At 36.4% G+C, this 19,436-nt stretch overlaps 2 protein-coding genes across 2 annotated transcripts; both read right to left on the bottom strand.

Moving 5' to 3' along the window:
• Positions 1–223: 223 nt before the first annotated feature.
• Positions 224–4,233, bottom strand: LOC107081883 (Fc receptor-like protein 5). The gene is made up of 6 exons (XM_015370228.1): positions 4,194–4,233; positions 4,071–4,106; positions 3,626–3,916; positions 3,131–3,403; positions 696–971; positions 224–555 (listed from the first exon to the last, which is right to left on the bottom strand). The coding sequence occupies exons 1-6, from the start codon at positions 4,216–4,218 to the stop codon at positions 308–310; spliced, it is 1,149 nt and encodes a 382-aa protein (XP_015225714.1). The 5' UTR covers positions 4,219–4,233; the 3' UTR covers positions 224–307.
• A 2,858-nt stretch (positions 4,234–7,091) lies between these two features.
• Positions 7,092–15,186, bottom strand: LOC107081922 (rab5 GDP/GTP exchange factor-like). Its single transcript, XM_015370282.1, has 9 exons — positions 15,055–15,186; positions 14,365–14,552; positions 14,096–14,268; positions 13,190–13,368; positions 12,275–12,356; positions 12,068–12,200; positions 11,881–11,972; positions 11,546–11,802; positions 7,092–8,657 (listed from the first exon to the last, which is right to left on the bottom strand). Exons 2-9 carry the CDS (start codon positions 14,535–14,537, stop codon positions 8,229–8,231), a joined length of 1,518 nt encoding a protein of 505 aa, XP_015225768.1. The 5' UTR covers positions 14,538–14,552; positions 15,055–15,186; the 3' UTR covers positions 7,092–8,228.
• Positions 15,187–19,436: the final 4,250 nt, after the last annotated feature.

The following is a 19,436-nucleotide window of genomic DNA, read 5'->3' on the forward strand; positions in this document are numbered from 1 at the left end:
TATTTTTTTTCAGTGCTGCAGGATTGTAAACAAAATATTAATTGAAAAAGTCAACAGTTCATACAGCTTATAGAAAACTTTATTTGGTTTTGACAGAGATTTTCCTTTAGACTTAGTAAAAATGATGTAAAGAATTATGAGACCTTAAGAGCATAACTATATTATCAGAACAGTGGAATGGTATTAATCAGAGAGAGAAAGCTAAGCTTCAAATTATTATGATGGAAACTGGACCAAAGGAGCTGAAATAGGACCGACTTGCAGATATGTCAAAGGACATTCTAAAAGAAATCCCTCATAACACACCTTAGGGTTCTGGAGTGTTGGTTTGTCCTGGAAACTGGTCTGGAGGTGGCCGACTAGTTAAGACCGGTAACTCCAGATGCAACTCTGTGTCCAGATCAAAAGACAGAGTTGGATCCAAATGCTTTGGTGTTGTTGGTTGAGTTGGAGGATTCGAGGAGAAGTGTGGGTGTGACACAGAAGGAGATGATGACATTTGGTTTCTGTGATGATGATGATGATGATGACCATTTGGAAAACTCATTTCTAGTCCTGTTGAGTCAAAGACAGAGAGACCTTAGAGGTCTGGCATGACTTTGATGGACTTTTAACAAATCAAACTTTAATCAGCCAGTGTTAGCACAAACAGTAAAGCGGATTTACTATTAAGCAGATATACTATTTACTATTACCTGTAACATCTCCAAAGCTTTTGGGCTCACTCCACCTCATGATATCCAGCTTTGGCACCTTGGCTCTGCAGCTGTACCATCCTGGTGCCCGTGTGACATAGATGTGGTTTTGTGATTTCGCCGGTCCCAGCAGATGGTTGTTCTTGTAAAAATAGTAGTTAACTGGAGGGGCAGGTGCATGGGCGTTGTACTGGGTGTGGCAGATCAGCTTCATTTTATTTCCTGTGGGCTGTAAGTTTTTGTCATCAATCTCCAACACCGGCAGGGTTAGAACCTCTGAGAAAGATGAAAGGAAGAAAAAAGTTACTTTCTAATTTTATTTTGCTTATAGCATATTTTACCTGATATGAGCTGGATTCTGTTGCAATACTTTTAGAACAGCTTGATCACTAGTTACCCTGCCTTTCTAATATATGTTTCAGTATCTCTTATTTAGACTCTTTTTGCTTTTTCACTCATTTTCAGTCCAATTTCTATGTCTGTGATATTGGCTGAAAAATGTTTCACACAGACGATTATGACCTTAAAATATTCAAAAGTATTTCCTTAACATCCAAATAACTTAAATAAGATTTTTCAGTCAATCAGTTCTACAGGTGTATAAAAATGAAGCCCCTGGACATTTTGAATGTTTTTACTAACATTTGGGAAGGGAAGGGTGACTCTCAAGAGTTCGATAAAGTGTAGCAAGAAAAAATGCCACCTGTGCAAGAAATCATAGGATTGAATCACACATTTAGGAGCTAGAGGTAAGACAGCAACCTAGCCAGGTCACATAGACCAATGGGGGGTAGGAGATAGCTAACCTTCACAAGAGAATAAAACAGTCAAGGTGTGCTCTCCAGACTGCTAATTGTACTTCTCCAGCTGTCAATCTGATGGAGCAGTGTGATTTTGTTGGTTGCTAAGAGAACAATACTTGTCTGACTGTGCAGTACCAAGTGTAAAGTTAGGTGGAAGGAGGGGTCCTGACGTGGGATTATTTTTCAAGAGTCAGGCTTGGCCTCTTAGGTCCAGTTCAATCTCAAAAACTCACACGAAGAGAAAAGACACCTAGGAGAAATTTATTGATACAATTACTTGTCTTTGTTGCTCAGACCTCGGCAGAAAACATAGCACTTAATTTTGATAGATATGCATGAACAAGAGCAAAGAATAGGGCTCCCCCCAGGCCTGAAACTGGCGGTGGAGTTATATATTTTAAGAGCTTTTGTTACTCAGAAGTACAACAGAAGGACTTAGTTGTGCATTTGCAACAAACAGTTTCTCTCCAGCTCACCAGATAGCACTGCTGACTCACTTTCAACATGCCTGAGTCCTTGGTGTCACTGAAACAGATTTTCTAAGCACCAATTTCAAGTAAGTATCACTACCCATTTCCATTATTTTGAAATCAACACTACATAAGATGAATCATGAATGTGTATAGATATGACTCATGCCAATAAGTAGATTTTACCTCCCCTGGGGTTTTCACCAGAGGCATCTCGATTTCAAAGTTGTGGATTCGCAACGTGTGCCCAAACAGGTACCAATGGATGCTACATGCTTTATCTACCAGTTTGCCTATATTTTGAGCAACAGTTTAACAGAAACAGCCTTCTCAAGAGGTTTTGAGATATCAGTGAAGAAAATGTCTGAGATAAAGTTGTCTCTAATTTTGTAACCAACCTTTTTTTTTTTTTATTTTGTTTTGTTATTTTTTGGTTTTTTGACATTCTAATAAAGTTAATGTTCATATCAGATTCAGTCTTTAGTGTTAATTTACCACTCCGGGCCACTGTTGCAAATCTGCAACATCCCAGAATTCATTGCATGCGAAGGTCTCTCAAAAAAAAGTCTGAATTGTACATTATTACCCCATATGATCATTTTTCCAAATATCAGATTTTTCCTGCAACTAAAACTTAATTTGAGCCTGAGAGGGTAAATTTAAGAAATGTTTACTTATTTCTAGATCATTTTTGCTTTGTTTATCTGGTCAGAGTTGCTGAGAAGATGGAAGGCGCTTAAAAATTGTAGCTAAACACCTCCTAGAGGCTGAAACAAGACCTGGATGGAGATTCATGCTCCAATGGATGCCCAAAAACAAAAAGTCTGAGATAAAAGTAGTGGTTTGGTTTGCCTTCTTAAAAGGTAAGGGTGTTTTTGCGAGCTTAGCATCTAAAAACATGAAATTCTGAGTTTTATGTTATTTGAGGACATGGTAATGATTCATCCTTAGGGCTTAGAAAGGTTTCAGCATTATTTGTGCTTATATTTCTGCATTATTCATGTCTGGTTAAAAACAAAACAAAACACGTCTTTGTTAATAGTCAGATTATGCTGAAGAATTTAGTCAATAAGCAGACAGAAAAGGGCAGTTCAGCAACTGAAAAATACTTTTCTATTAATAAATGTGATTCTTATTTTCACCACATTAAGTATTAACTTACCTAAAATATTCACAGGAGTAGTAACTGACAACACAGAGTATGTTCGTCTCTTCATATCCCAGGATGCTCTGCAGGAGTACATTCCTTGATCCCTCAGGGTCACATGGGGGAGGCGTAGATATAAGCTGCTCCCGTTCTGTACCATCACTTCAGTTCCATCTCTGTACAGGACCGTCTGATGGACGGGAACCTGCCCTCGGACACGGCACAGCAAATGGGGGCTATCTCCAACAAGAATAGGGTGTTGTGGTGTTTCCAAGATGACAAACCCACCTAAAAAAAACAAAGAAGAAGGTTTCCTGTTAGTCAAACTGTGGAGTCAGTCTAATACTTTTATTTGAAATAGCGATAATCTTTTTTTGCATTGCAGTGCTAAAGAAGAACATGACCAGGCAAGGAGTAGGGTGATGGTTTGAAAGTTTTTTAATTTGGGAAAGAGGAATAAACACGGATATGCAAAAACGCTTCTTTCTTGATTAAAAAAAAATAACTTACCATCAACATTGATCTCTACAGGTGGACTTCTGTGTGTTTTTATGCTTCCTATCTGCGTCTCCTTCTCTCCTTTGCAGGAATATTTGCCGCTCTCTTTAATGTTGGCCTTCCACAGCGAGAATATTTCCCCAGACTGTGGAAGCTGCACAGATCCCCTGAACCAAAGGTAATTCCACGTGGACTTGTAGAAATCATCAATGTTGCATCTCAAGCGTAGAGGTTCCCCGCTGAATATACGGCTCCTCCCAGAAACTATTTCAACAACTGACCTATATGGCGCCACAGTGGGAACTGGACAGGAAATAACACAGGGGTGAAAAACCATTGAAAAACAGCTCTGATTTTCTAATATATCAAAAGCATAAACTATAAATTAAAGAACCTTAATCAGTTTAATCAATCAATTTAAGGGGAGATTAATGATATAGTTGCATTTAGTACTTACCCTCAGACACAACCAGGTGTGGTAAAACTGCAAGAACTGAAGCAGAATAATTAAGCATTAATATGTCAACATATTAGCAAATATCTTAAATGAGACCAAAGCAGTAAACCAAAGTAAACCTACTGAGGAGGGAAATGACTGCATCCATTGCGCTCACTTCGTCTGTTCGACACAGAAGGGACAGGATTTTTTTATCCTAATAAAAAGAGAAGTGGAACTTTCTTCACACAGGATATCCTGTTTTCCAATAAATGCTGCCCTGATCAATTCCTACATTTAGTTTAATGCAGAACTGCTTCATTTTCCTTGAGCTTTATTTCGAAACATTAAATTTTTTTGAAAGTGTTCCAGATAAGTAATCAAAATTCAATTACACTGAACCGAAAAAATAAACCCATCAATTTTGTTGTAGCTCCCACTTTCCATGAGTTGAACCCAAATAGTTTTTCTAAGTAGAAAAAATTTCTCTTTTTTCTGAAATATTCTTATATTGAGTTATTCATGAATGTACCTTAGTAGAAAGAGGAAGTGCTGAAAATTGTCCCCAGTACTTAGACTTATTGAACTATTTAAATCAGGTTTAAAAACAGCTGAAGCATTGAAATACTTGCAGTTATATAACACTTTAATATTCCTGTTTAATTTTAATTGTGTGCAACGTTGGAGGGTTTGATGTAAATAAGGATCTAGTACGTCTTGGGTGTAGCGAATCAAGAGACATCTACCGTACCTAAAAGCAGCCCATGAATCAAAGGCCTTGTTAACGTCAATGAATTTCACTCTATGATACACAGATATTCTATCCTCACAGATTGTGATTCACTCACCTCAGCATACCGAAGGCTTGAATGAGCTGAAGCAACAGAGTAGTTAGTCATAATTTCTCATGAATTCTGGGGAAATGAAAGACGGTGGAGCACTAAACCTTCAGCCCAAAAAGGAGTGACCATTTAACCTGAAGAAGCAGCTTCTTTACTGGAAATTTGCTGGAAAATTTATAATAGCAACTGAGGTAGTTGAAAAACTGTTTTGTCTGTGTTTTGTACATTACATAGTTATTGGGGTAAATGGTGGAAAATTAGGTGCTTTGGTTCCAGCATAGAAATCCCTTTTAATACTTTTAGTATTAAAAATCATATATAAATCCTGTGTTAACCATCTTGGGCTGAAAATTGTGCTCTATATGCTGGTGAAGATTCTCAGTCATCTAGGTCATAGTCATTCAGAATCAGCTTTAGCTTTGTGATATTTTGAATTGAAAAAGCTTATTGGATGGGAAGCGAAACATCTTCAAACTTGGAAACAAGTCCAGTGGGTTGATTTTTAACTTTTTTTTTTATCTTGGCTCTATACTTGGTCTATTAACGCTCTCTATTGGTCAATTAAACAAATAACTACATTAATTTTAAAAAAGGCCTAAAGATGGCCTCTTCAAATATTTAGACTTCATTACATGCAATTAGATTATTACAAGTTAATATCAGGTAATTGCTATGCATTTGAAATAAAACACATAAATGTTTGAGTTTAATATTGTTTTTTTCTATCTGTCAAAAAAAGCCCAGCTTAACTGCAAAAATATCACATGAACAGGAAAAAGAAACTTAATAACACAGTTATGAAATGCTGTAACTGAGGTGGGGAACAGAAAAAATGCTGTCATGGCAAATTATATGAAATGTTTCCACAGAGTAGCACTAAATTCACACACAATATTTAAAACACTTCTTAATGTTTGGATTCTACACCATACATGGCAGGAGATAAAGAGTGACAGAAACCTAAAACTCTACATTTGAGGACATATGTCAGAAAAAGACTTACCGTAATATACTTTAGAGCATTTCGCCCTGAGTCCGGCTTAAAAGTTGTTTGGAACTGCAAAATGTTATATAACTTTTTTATGAAACATAACCTACTATATTTTTGTTAAATATCTGCCATAGAAAATCTCTTACTATCTAAAAAAACAAACTTTATTAGTCTTTTTAGCTTTTAAATAAGGATTTTCTTCTATAACATATTATCTGATGTAAAAAAAAAAGTAATAAAACATCATTTCCAAGCTAAATAAAAGAATATTTTATCTAAAATTGTATTTCTGGTTGTGATATTCAAATCAAATATTTGTTTTAAAAACACTAAAGATTCTAAGACTGGAATTTGTTTTTGTGGTAAAATAGTTCAAGAGCCATTGTAGAGGGTCTGCAGGTTGCACACCCCTGCTTTAACGCAACTTTTTAAAACAAAAAAATGAACTAAATGAGCTGTTGACGTGGAAAAATGATTCTGCTCAACCATCTACTTAAGAAAAGAGAATTTAGGTTACTTTGACTTGGGTCGAAGCATTCATCCTTTGTTATCTGCATTCTAAGTTCAACGTTCTGAAATCACCCTTCATGTTTTTCGACTCAGCAAAACTGAAGAATGAATTCATTTGACCCCAAATCTGAAGAAGAATCTCCCAGTTAAGGGTGCCGATATTAGTCACAATCAATGGCAACTACACACATAGAAGTACAGAGTTTCATTTTTATTAATCATCATTGCACTCCTGCAGATGTAGGTAGAACAAAACTGCCCCAATAAATTAAAGTTTTAAATTAAAGGCAGTTTTGAGTTAATCTCTCAGACCTGAAACTACAACAAAACTACAATCAAACACTTGGTTTGAAACACTTGTTCATCAAGTTCAGGTTTCAGTGCAAAATTAAAAGGTCGATCAAGCTAGAGCAACGCATTGCAAGACCCTATTGTCAAACTGAAGGTGCTTACCACTCTTAGGTTACAAATATCATTCAAAGTAAAACAATAATCTTAAAAGAAAAATAAAACCTAAGCAAATGAGAAAATGGAAAATAAGCCTCTCACATGCTTTTTCCTTCCAAACAAACAGGAAATGTTTTTTTCCACTGAGTCTGCCAAAATACAATGACATGGAAACAAGCAACAATCTTTACCATCTTTCTCACCAGAAAGATGAACTTTCGTTTCAAATGAGAAGCCTTAAAAAAAAAACAAGAAACAAGGTGCAGCACAACATTTAAAAAGAAGCGACCAAGGTTTTAGAAGTAATTATGTCCTGCTTTTGAAGAAAAATAGTAACATGTAAAGTAAATAAAAGCTTTGATGGAGTAAATGATGATCAAAGACACTATTTTAAGTAGCCTCTTAAAAACAAGATTATTCATAATTCAGATCACATGAAGTTAAATTTAAAGGTAAATTCATCAAAGGAGGAGGGGTTTCTGAAACTTTGTAGAAAAATATAATCTGAGCATCCAAGCTGATGACATTTGGATGTCCTAATGGAGAACTTAGTGAGTGTTCATTTTGAAGTAAACAGCACATATGCATGCCTATCCATGCACAATTCCTGCACACACATCCTCTCTTTTGCTCCTTGATTATTTCAGGAAAAAATTAGCTAAATTCAGCACAAATCACAAGTATGACTTGAAGAGTGATGTCAGTGAGTGGGGAGTCATTTGTTGCTGGTTTACAAACCATAGTTCTCTGTTCTGTTGTTTGAAAGTTTACTGGACATCTCACATCATGCCTGAAGGTTGAGGGATCAAACACACCATTTATCAGTACTGCACAAATGTAACAGCTATAAAAAAGTACTGAGGTACTGCAAGTAGTGGATGACAATAGGATATGTTTGGAAGAGCTTATAGTGGAGTGTTTTCCTCCTTTGTAATGAAAGGAGCCACATCAGAGGATCAGGACGTTCTGCCCCGACTCTCTGCAATACTCCATCTCATGTGGAGCTAAGGTTACATTTCATCACTTATTTGCCTTTTCTTTGGTGAGGTAAAAGAGAAGATCACTGAGACTTTACTATTGCATGTGTGAGCAGCTTTGCCTTAAAATTTGGTTTCCAACTCCTTTCTCTGCAGCTCATGGCTATGGCTGCAGCTTAAAACGGATCGTCTCTTTTAACTCTCTGCAAGAATGGAAATAAGCACAGCTACTAAAATCCCAACAGTTACGTCATTGTTCAACATGTTTTTACAGTCTTTAAGGTAACAGAAAGATGGAACAAACATGGCCGGATCTATACAGATTCAACAGACGCTTCGTGTGCATATGGAGTGTAGAAAGAGACTGAGTAGAACCTCCATGCTAACTCCTGCAAAACTGACGGGAGTCCCATCAGCCAGCAAACACCTGAGGCTGCAGCGGCGGGGGCAGCCGCTCATTCTCCACATTGTCAGAGTCGATGGCCGATGATGCTGTGGATGCTGCGCCACTGGCTGCATCTGCTGTGGAGTTTTGTGGCTCAAGCGGAAAGCTCTCCATCTCGCTCTGCACTTTCTGCTCCACCTCATCTGTCCAGTCTATCAGGTCGTTCTCCAGCTGCCGAGCCTTCTCTATGACCCGCTCCTGCCTCTCATTGAGCCCGGTTAGCAGGTCCAGACTGCTGTGGACTTGGCTACGAGCTGCACTTCCCGAGGATGAGGAGGCTGCAGCAGGCTGCGGCCAGTTTGGGGACGTCTGGCCCGACATGTAGAGCTCAAACTCCTCAGTGGTCATGTTCAGAGACTGGCCATCAAGTTTCTCTATGAAGGCCACAGCACAGCACTGTGGAGAGAAGGCACAGAGTCTCATCAATAAAAATAATGTAACCCACCTAACAGCAACACACTTCACTCTTACATGTACTCAGATGATAAATAACGTCAGAAATGAGGGAGGGATTATTCTGTGTATCAACAGCGCCCTCTGCTGGATGCTTTCAGTTAATTTAAAAAGCTCTGACTTCAGAGAGTCAACCTGTCTACATCCTGATTAAACATACTGCAAACATACATCACTGACTTAATAAACAAAATAGAAATATTTCTTTTTAAACAGAGGCAACAGATGTTTTGTAAAAAGTCACAATTCCTTGACATTAACTCACAGATCTTTTTAAGTCAGTTTTTATAAAATTAGTTCCAGCCAAAGTTCATTAAGATCTTACAGTAGTAATGAGGTAAATGACTAGTCTACAAAAAAACCCTGCAGGGACAGCTAGAGAGACATAGAGCTGGATAGAGGGACTGGAGGAAGGAGTGATTGATAGACATCTGGCTGGTTGGATGAAGGGATGATGGATGAGAGGATGGAAGGAGGGATGGACAGAGGAACGGACTGACAGATAGATGGATAAATGGACCAATAGGTGAAGAGATATACTTCTAAGGTGCGTCTTTGTCCCCTAATGTCTAAATGTATGCACTCACATTAGCTCATCTATAGCTGATATGTTAAGCTTTGAGAATAACACCTGCATTTACTCCTCTTAGTGAAAAAACAAAACAAAACATGGCAGTTGAATTTTTTCAAAGACTTGTGTTGTCCAGGAATTAAAAAACGATTGCTTTGCAACTACCCCACTACATTGATGGATAGAGAAATACCTTTAGGACTGAGTTTAATCTCTTCATGATTTATTGCTGCATTTAACCCCTATGAATACAGCTGCAGCACCACAGCCTGTAATAAACATTTGGTGAGATGCTGCGGTTTATAACTGCTAAAACTGTAATAAAAAGCAGGAACTGTGAGCAACATGCAACACGCTGAGGGTGGAGGGAGCCACAGCTCAAATATTTTAAAGTATTTCTGCTTTTCTACACAGCCAGGCTAGAGTTTGAATTAATTTGATTGGATAAAGGATGCGAGAAAAAGTGATGATTTGCTACAGGGGGCAGAAAGCGTCGCCAACAGGGGAATATTTGAGCAACAATGAGCATGAAATGAAATGGCTTTAGGTGTCTAGTGGTCTCATTTATAAAGCCTGCATACACACCAAATAGGGACTGAAACTTGTGTACAATGACCTCAATGCAAATGTTATGATCTGTAAAAAAAAAATAAAAATAGGTGTGAAAATGTGGTCCGTCACACCAACTCTGATCATCCAAACAGGTACTTCGATTTTCAAGAGTGGGGAAATTTGGTGGCGCATATGGTGACCGAGGGGTGAAACTAAAACCAGATTGCATCATTATTTATCTCTGACATTTAATTTCACTTCATATGAAACTTTAATCGCATATCAACTTTATTTAATCTGAAACCACAGTGTGATACATGCTGGTACTGCCTGGCCAACCTGTTCGTAGCTGTGATTTAAAGGAAAATCGATGGGTTTTCTAAGTGAGCAGGGTTTGTAAATCTGGATTTTTTTGGAGCTTGCACCAGTTTTGGATGTTTGGAGTACATACACCTTTATTATGAATCCTATACTGTGTTTTAGAAAAAAAGACACCTTGTCCAAGCAACCGCTCTTAGAAACCTCAGAACAATAGGTCTGAAAAAGGCTAAAAGGCTAAAAACAGTGCTTACTAGTTATTTAAAGTTTTGTCACAAAGTCAGACCTTATTTTATCAAAGTTTATAAGAAAAAAAACATTAAGAAAGCTAAAGATTCATTATCTTTTTAGAACAAATGAATACAAAGCATATCTTTTAATATAATTTTACATTTATCAAACAAGCTGCCATCTAAGTAAGCTAATTGGCGATGCTTTCTTTTACAGTATATCAATAACCATGTAAAAACATGGTAATAACATTGCCAGTTACACTATACTACTGGGTAGCAAGAAAAACTTTATTGAGAATTTTAGTAAGTTCTGTGCTTCAAATTTTTGTCAGACAAAGTAAAGTCTGACTTCTAAGATTTCAAACAGTTCTTACCGAGTAACTCATTCATTTCACTGACAGCATTAAATGAATGTATCATTATCTAGTAAAATGCAGTTTATTACTTGGCATGTAACAGAAAACCAAACCTAGAAAAAAGCATGCCAATCTTCTTACCTAAAATCTTATTTATATGTAACTTGAGTTCAGTTTTATAATGCTTTAGTTGCTTGATCATAAGTTACAATTTACTTTGTAAGCCCTTGATAAGTGGTGGCCAATAATAGAAACTGTTATGTGGGAACCTAACAGTAATTACTAGGGATGGGGATCGATACCCGGTTCCATCAAGGACCCGGTTCCACTTTTTTCAAAACCCGAAAATCAATAACGTTTGGGCTTATCGATACCACTATCGAGTCTGGTTACTCACCAAAAGTCTCCAAATAATAACCAAATAAAGTTTTACTTGTTACCTAGTAATACAGTGTTACTTGCTATGTTATTACCATGTTGTTACATAGTTATTGATGTAATGTTAAAGAGCATTAACGGCTAATTTGGCCTCAGTCTGGACTCTACCTGAGGCTTCCACATATGGGTTATGCGCTCTACGGCAAAGCCATGTTCCATATATTTCTTTTTCTTCCTTTATTAAATAACTCTGCCTACAGTCCACATTATATTTCCAACACCTCTAACATGATTTTTTTTTTTAAACAAAGGATGCAAACTTAAAAACCCCTTGAAATTCTGGACCTGATGATGAAAGATGGGCTGTATTTTCCCATACTGCTAAAGAGGCAGACCGATCACAGAAAGTGCTTATTTCCTCACCAGATTAGTGAAGTAGTATCCATCCTCTCCACTCATCAGTCTGCTGGGGTTGCAGAAACGGGTGATGTATTGGATGTTGGACTGCAGCCGCGGAGGGTTCGCTTTCAGCACGATGTAAATGAGAGTTGGGAGGAAGTCGTCGGCTGATGCAGCCTCCTTCTTGCTCACTTTGATGGCGTTAAAGATGTGCTTGCTGCACCGAGTGATGCATGCTAGCTTGCTCTTGGGTACTTGCTTTGAGTCCATTTCGATTATATCTAAAATTGGGCAGAGATATTAGAAGAGGAGGGGTCTAAACTGAGCAACAAGGCAACATAACCCAGTGTGAGACTCGCCTGTAATAGCTTTTACAACACTGTCCGAGACCTCAGGGATCTCTTCATCCACTGGCACACACAGCATCTCTATGGTAACCCAGTGCAAATCCCTAAAAAAAAAAAAAAAAAGCACACGCAGGATAATGTGGCATTTCCACTCACCCGTCTTTAACTATTTTGAAAGTACGAGCTTATGATTGCAAACCTGATTCTCTTCTGAATAACCAAATCTTTATTTTCATCATCTGTGGTATCAGGACAGAACACATCTGTGTAAAGTCTTGTCATCATGTACTTCTCCACTTCATCCATAACCCTTTCCACAAGCTCTGACGAACCTGAAACCCCAAAAAGATGAATAGGCACTGCTGAGGCATAAAATGTATATTATTTTTTAGGAGGAATGGAGCACCTTTGAACTGGTTCTGAAGGCGCTCCGACAGGTTCTGGTAGAAGTCTTGCACATTCTCTGATAGTTCATCAGCTCCCATGTCCTGAAAAGGGAAAGAAAATCTAAATTTTACCTAAGACACAAACAGGTTTCACAGTAAACGTCAAATTAATGATTTATTTCAATGAATAAACCAAACGACTTATAAAAAAAACATTTTTTATATTTTCAACATAAAAACCAAAACATAAGGAAATTCCCCTTTATGGTTCCTAAAAGGACATTTTTAAGGATAAACATCTAAAGTGAAGATTTAAAAACATTTTAAACAGAAACAAATCAGCATGTCTTTTTTTTTTATATAAAGTGTCCTGAAAAACTCTTGATGCCTCTTTAAAGTTTTCTTCTTTTCTCAAGTCAAGGTTTTATTGGGATTTAAAAAAAAAAACAACATAAAATGGAGCATGATTTTATATGGAGCTAAAATGAAAGAAGCTTTTCAGCAACTTTGTTGCATAAAAATTTGAAAAACTTTGATTTTTTTTTTTTTTTTTTTTACCCAGCAAAGGTTTTAAATGAATCCTTTCTTTTTACTTTTAAATTATGCTCTACATACTTGAGACTGAACTATGAAAATCAAAACTCAAAAAAGGCTAAAGAGTGAAAAATGTGGAGAAGTTTAAGTGGTATGAACATTTGATCACATCTGCATCAACAAACAGCTGATAGACAAAAAAGAAATAGTATCCTAAAGTTCTGGATATCTTCATAAATAGATGGTAATGCAATAGTTGAAGAATACTAGTCATTAACTAAAACTTAAAAACTTCCTCTTTTCTAAGAGCTGCATCAGTAAGAGTATGAAAAATGCCTATAAACACGTAAAGATGGAAGAGGGTGGTAATAACCAGGTTGTCTGGACGGATCAAAGCTCACCCGCTTATATGCCATGCTCTCAGTGAAAGCTCTACACTGCTTAAAGATTTCCTTGCCAGACTTCACAGGCTTTAGAAATTCTATGAACTCTCGTGTCGCCCGGTCATTATCCAGTGAGGTCTGTCGACTGGCCGATGAACTCGGGCTTGGAGTTGAATTTGCATCAAAAGGGCCACCATCTGGGAAGGGATTATAAAAAACATTTCTTTACATAATCTGCAGTGACTCTGCTAACATCTTAGAACTATATGGAGTATTACTTTCCAACCTTGTATATCCAGGGATAAGGTAATTATAAGCAGAGGAAAAGCCGCAATTCACAAAAAAGGTGATAAAATCGCACAATGAGCTAAATTTAGCAATAAAGATCTATTGGATAACCCTTTCTGGCTCTGTTTGCAAAATATAATAAATAACAGTAACTGGATGCAATGCATTTTTTAATTGACTGTTTTAAGGAGAAGTGAAATTCAGCTAAACCTGTGTCATTTGTTTCCAGGTAAAAGCATTCAAGCATCAGAAAAAGATTCTCTAAGAGGTAGAAGCACAGAAAGAAGCCAAACATCCAGTTTTAGGTAAATGGGCCATGTAGCATTTCATGTTCTACATAAAGATCCTGAAGGACAGTTGAGCGCACTTGTAAAAGAAGAAAAAAAAAAGCAGCAGCAGACATTTCATCCTTTGATATGGCTATTAAAAATTGGGCTGGTAAAAACAAAACAAAAAAAAAGGAGGGGAAAATATAGATTTTCAACAAGAAGTGGACTTTGATGCAATGTCTGTTTAGAGACACTAGCATGGAGTGTGGGTGGGGCGAATTGTTTTGCAAGGTACAGCAGGGGGTGGGTCCTGGACCAAAAATTAAGCGTAGAAATCACTAGTGTGTGCTTGTGAGAGAAAGAATACCTTTTTTGGGGGGTGTTTTTGTTGATGGAGTGAAAAACTTTGTGACAGTATTGACTTTGCTGGATTTCTCTTTAGTCTTTCTTTCCTCAAACTTGTTAAATGGAGTGATTGCAGGTTGTGATTGTGTCCGCTGATGTCTGCTGGCATATGCTTCCTCTTCCTCTCTCTGGAGCCTAGGAGAACAACGACATAAAGAGGTAAGATGAAAAAAAGGAAGATAATACCGTTACAATTTTGTATTATTATTGCAGAAAAATAAAAATACCAACCTCTCAGCAAGAGCCCAGTCCTCCTGGATTTGCCTTTGCTTTTCTCGTTGATTTTCCTCTCGCCAACACTTTGAGCACAGGCCCTGCCAGGCTGTGTTGCCATAAAAACCACATCCTTTCTTGCAAAGCAACTCAGATTGGTCCATATGGATGCCACGCCGCTGGTTCATCATGCTTTTGGTTTACAGCTGGAAAAGCATTAACAAAGAAAATGTAAAATAGCAAACACATTTGCAATGTTTAACTCCAAGTAACCTGCTATTAGTCAAATAGTGTTTAAAACAATGTTACCTTAAATTTAAGACTGATTTACAGGGAACATAAGCCGTTCAACATCAATAACTGAGACTCAAATGCATTTTAGGAGGACTTGTTTTCAGTGACACATCTGGTTCAAAGGAATGTGCAGAGTAGCTATTAGCCAAGTTAGCATTAGCTCGTAAATCTGAAGACACTTTAAACTACCGAAGTATTCTTCATCAGTTGGTGACATTAATCTCTAACATCTCATAATAATCTTAGAGATCGGCGTTTATGCTGGAGTATTTCTATTTCTAAAAAAAACGCGAAATGTACAAGCTAATTACTTAAGTCCGTTATTAGCCATTTCTATTTGACACAAACTAATGTCACGGCAATAAATCTTTTTTTTTTTTAAATATCGGTTGTATGAAACATGTGTTGACATACACTGATATTCGTTTCAAGTGGTATCTGGTATGGTTATCTCCGCTGTCTCTTGTCTGTTCTTGGTGGGAATATTTTCATTAGCTAAACAAATAGCTTCGCTCTAGTACAGCCATCTTCTTCTTTGACAGATTCTTCTTCTTTTACGGAAAACACAACTAGATGGAACCCGTTGTCTCCCCCTAGCGGTAGCTTATTATTTCTTCAGACGTATCGTTGTGGTCATTATCATTAGACCATTTAGTTTTATTTTTAACTTATACTACAACTAATAATAATGATAATTCAAATATTCATAATAATTACGACACGAAAGACAATAAAACATAAGAATAGGCTATTTTTTTAAACTTAACAAAGTGGAAATACCTCTAAATTGAGTTAAAATTAATGTAAAAACTACTGAAATATAACCTACGGTCATTTATCCCTAGGACTTATAAAGGAAGGACTGGACATTTTAACCCCAAAGAATCTAGTTATCCTTAATATTATGAGATCCAGATGATTCCCACCCTAACACACATACTGCAAATATTGTTGCAAAGTAACTTAAGTCCTTTGGCACCTTATAGTCATATTTTAATCCTGATTTTATTGGATATAAATAGATATCACCCACTAAAGGAAATATTAATGTTGGAGATATTTATTCTTTCTTTATCCATTTGAATTGTGTTGATTCCTAAATTTATATTTTTTGATTATTTCACTTATTTATTTAAATTATTTTTGTTCTGAGGTATGACAGGAAGTGATGTGGATCAGTCCACTTTTTATAAGTGTAGATGCGTAGGAAAGGACCAGCAGGCATTTTGGGTTTGGGTCCTATGGTTTTTACCAGTGCAAGAGAGGTAGGACAAAAGAAAAGTTTGTACTCTTTGATTGTTAATAACAATAGAAAATAACCCACCCAGAACCATCATCAAGACTGGACATTGGAACTTCTTTTTGCCTGCATATAGAAACTTGACCCCAGTGCCTTAGTAGTGGCTTAATTGCAACTTTAATGGGATGTTTGGCCTGGCAAACAATCACCACTATAATTATATAATAATAAAAACAATTATTAAAACATCCCATTGTCAATTTTCTGTCATCTGGGTCATGACGGCCACAAAACAGGGTTAAATGCAGTCCATGAAGACATTTTACACATAACCATGAGTCTTTGTCAATTATTTTGGCTCGAACTAGAGCTGACAGAATGAGAAAAATGAAATTAATAAAATAATAAAAGAAGTCTTTTTTTGTCCCACAAGGAGGAATTCAGGTGTGTGCAAAACCAAACTTGAAACCAAAAACAGTGTTCAAAAAATAAACTCAACCACAGTAAAGGAAACACCCCCCCCCCCTCACTGAATAAAGATAATGAGTTTAAAAAAAAAAAAAAAATCCTTATTCAGATTAAACTGAATTCAGAATAGCACAGGAACTTAAACGAATTAGAAAATCATGTATTTTAGCTGGCAACAATTACATGACAGTTTCTCAAGCTGAATTATTTTAACATTTTCTTTTTTTTAAATCCCAGTTGTAATGTTTCTTAAGCTCAGTTAGATTGATTAAAACATGATCAATAATTTTTTACTATATGAGTGTCCGTCTTAAATCTAATCAGATAGAATAAATACAAAAGGGTTGGGATCAAAAGTGTTTAATCTTAATTCTCCTTATTTTATTCGAGGAATTTCTGTACGCTATAAGAATAGTTACTTCCAGAATTATATTTTTGTCTTTAACATAATATTTTCTTGTTTTATTTTACCGATGTTAATTATTTAACATCCAAGATTGCATTAGGTCAAACTATATTTCTGCCCATTTACAAAGATATCCTTAACATATAAAAGGGTTGATTAATTTACCATTCCTGGCAAGGTTTTGCTGTTCCCACTTTCTTGCTTTGAAGCTTCCTCTTTTTACTTTTTTCTGCTAACAGCAGAAACTCACATCAGAATGAACGCATGATCTAAATATATATTTAAAAAGGTCTTTTAGCTGGGCATTTGCATTTTAGATGTTTGAAAGTTTAACGTTTTATGTTCAAAAAGACATTTTGCTGGAAATGAAAATGAACACAAAAGTGAAAAAGTGAATTAAACTCACGTTTTTTTTTAAAGAATTAAACGATAAAGCATAAAGGAAACCCATTTTTCTGATTTATATTAGAAATAGTAGCCACAGACCTCTGATTGAAATATACTGTAAGTGAATGTACCTTTATCACAACTATAACCACACATATTTGTTAATTTCAAGAAAACCATTTAATCATTTTCAGAAGTGCATTTAGATTTTATCTAAACATTTATCAGTTTATTTTTTTCATTGTGTCAGTCAGCTGAACAACTTGATTTAAAAATGTGGTCTGTCTATTTTAAAATCATTAGGAAAATGAAAGATATTGCAACACGATCATATTGGTTTGAAACAACATGACATTTCCTTGTAAACAAATATTGCTCTCTTCAATCTGCAGGGCATCAGCAGCTGGGATGAATAGACACTTTTCCTCCAGAGTCGTAGCAGCTGCAAAACATCATAAGAAATGTTCAATGTCACTTTATGGATTAGAATGCTTTTGTCCATCTGCATGTGGTTCTTTCACCAAGATTCATGGAGAAGAGATGTGTTTCTGTCGGGGATGTACCTGCTCCGAGGTGTTACAGATTCAACTCAGCAGAGAGAGTAGGATCTCTCTGGCGAAAGTCAGTTATCATCAGCCTGCTGGCTTCATTTCCTTTCCTCCACACTGCATCAATGAGAGCTCGGGCCATGTCTGCTCGGGTTATGTTCTCCTCCAGTATGGAGTCCTTCTCCCCATCATTAATGATGTCGTCCTCCAGGAGATCATCCAGAAGCTGCTTTATTAGTTCTTTGGAGGCCTTGTCCACAAAGCTGGACCTGATGTTTTTAACTGTATCAGCTGGAAATAAAAAAAACAAAAACATATTTTAACAGCTCTGATCAGTGAAGCCTCCTAATCTACTGATCTTAACCACAGAGGCAGAGGCGTAGCCAGAAAATCCTAATAGGGGTGGCCAGTCAATAACCAATGTATATTGAGGGGTGGCCGAAAGGCGTTTGGATTACAGTTGGAAAAGCATAAAAAAAATTTTTTAAATAGCGAACACATTTGATATGTTTAACTCCAAGTAACATGCTATTAGTCAAATAATCAGGGTTTAAAAAAACGTTACCTTAAATTTAAGACTGATTTACAGGGAACATCAGCCGTTCAACAACTACTTCAAAACAGAAAGGCACCAGAACCTCAGGGTCAATCTACACTGTTTCAACAGGAACAAGCACATCCATATTTTCTAAATAAAAACAAACTATACTTTCCTGCAGCCTTTGCTAACAAATCGATATATTTAAACATTTATGCTGTAAATAAAAGGTATCGTGGACAAAATACTTTCAGGTTTGAGTTCTAGGTCAAACATATTTTACATTGTCATTACCTACTTTAATCAATAATCATTCTGCAAGAAATATGATATTTAAATCTACTAATATCCACATTTAATCAGCTTTTAAGTTATTATTAAAGTAATTATTTATATATGATTTCACTGAAGACTCCTAGATGACTTGCAGAGGCACATCATATCATCTTCACCCCAAGTAATTCAAAATTTAGTTCTGAAAATAGCATGAATTCTGTATCTATCATCTTTAATGTTAGTATATTTATTGTGCATAATTATCTTTAGTGTTTCTGTCGTCAAGTAGTTGTTAATATATGAAAAATTGACATGTTAAATAAGTTTAAACATTCCCCCTCAAGGTATTACTGCTGCCACTGTCTGTATTAGAGGGAAAACATGGTAGGGGTGGCCACAGGCCCCCATCTAGCTTCGCCCCTGCACAGAGTAAATTCTTAATAAATCACTCAAATCAAATTTAATGTTGACATTTCTTGCATTGCACATGCTATTTTTTTAATAGTTTCAATGTGTATGAAAGTTTTATTGAAACCAAAATGTGTTTTTTGCATGAATGGCTTATCAAACATCAGATCAAACGTTTTGATCTAAACCAGTTCCATAGTGAGCCAAACCGAAAACAAGAAAAGAAGGCGAGGAAGTACTTTTAAAATTAAATAAAGTGATACTACTGAGAAGGGAGAAGACTTTTTAAACACACGAACAAAGCTGGTTAACGCAGAGAATTGATATTTTCTGACTCTTTCCGCTCTGCAGCTGCAGACATCCTGCTTTGAACTTGACTTTCACGCGGTTTTACGCTTTCTGTTCATGGTTATTACTCCAATTATTACACAAGTATAGACTCATCCTTGTGTAATAACTATCCCACCTCCTGATTTGGGGATCATGCTATGTTAGAAATCAGGGAAAAGTCTCCAACCAGGAAAT

The sequence above is a fragment of the Cyprinodon variegatus genome, unplaced genomic scaffold, assembly GCF_000732505.1.
Source record: "Cyprinodon variegatus isolate N-32 unplaced genomic scaffold, C_variegatus-1.0 Scaffold44, whole genome shotgun sequence".
In the NCBI taxonomy this organism is placed as follows: Eukaryota; Metazoa; Chordata; class Actinopteri; order Cyprinodontiformes; family Cyprinodontidae; genus Cyprinodon; species Cyprinodon variegatus.

Excerpts from the sequence above, each read along its gene's own strand:
- LOC107081883 (XM_015370228.1), bottom strand. The coding sequence starts at position 4,218 with ATGGATGCAGTCATTTCCCTCCTCA. Across the intron at positions 3,917-4,070 it reads ACACCTGGTTGTGTCTGAGG|TTCCCACTGTGGCGCCATAT; the intron begins GTAAGTACTAAA and ends TTTCCTGTCCAG. Across the intron at positions 972-3,130 it reads TACTCCTGTGAATATTTTAG|AGGTTCTAACCCTGCCGGTG; the intron begins GTAAGTTAATAC and ends CATCTTTCTCAG.
- LOC107081922 (XM_015370282.1), bottom strand. The coding sequence starts at position 14,537 with ATGATGAACCAGCGGCGTGGCATCCATATGGACCAATCTGAGTTGCTT. Across the intron at positions 11,803-11,880 it reads TGTTGTAAAAGCTATTACAG|ATATAATCGAAATGGACTCA; the intron begins GCGAGTCTCACA and ends GCCCAATTTTAG. Across the intron at positions 8,658-11,545 it reads GATACTACTTCACTAATCTG|TGCTGTGCTGTGGCCTTCAT; the intron begins GTGAGGAAATAA and ends TTCTCTCCACAG.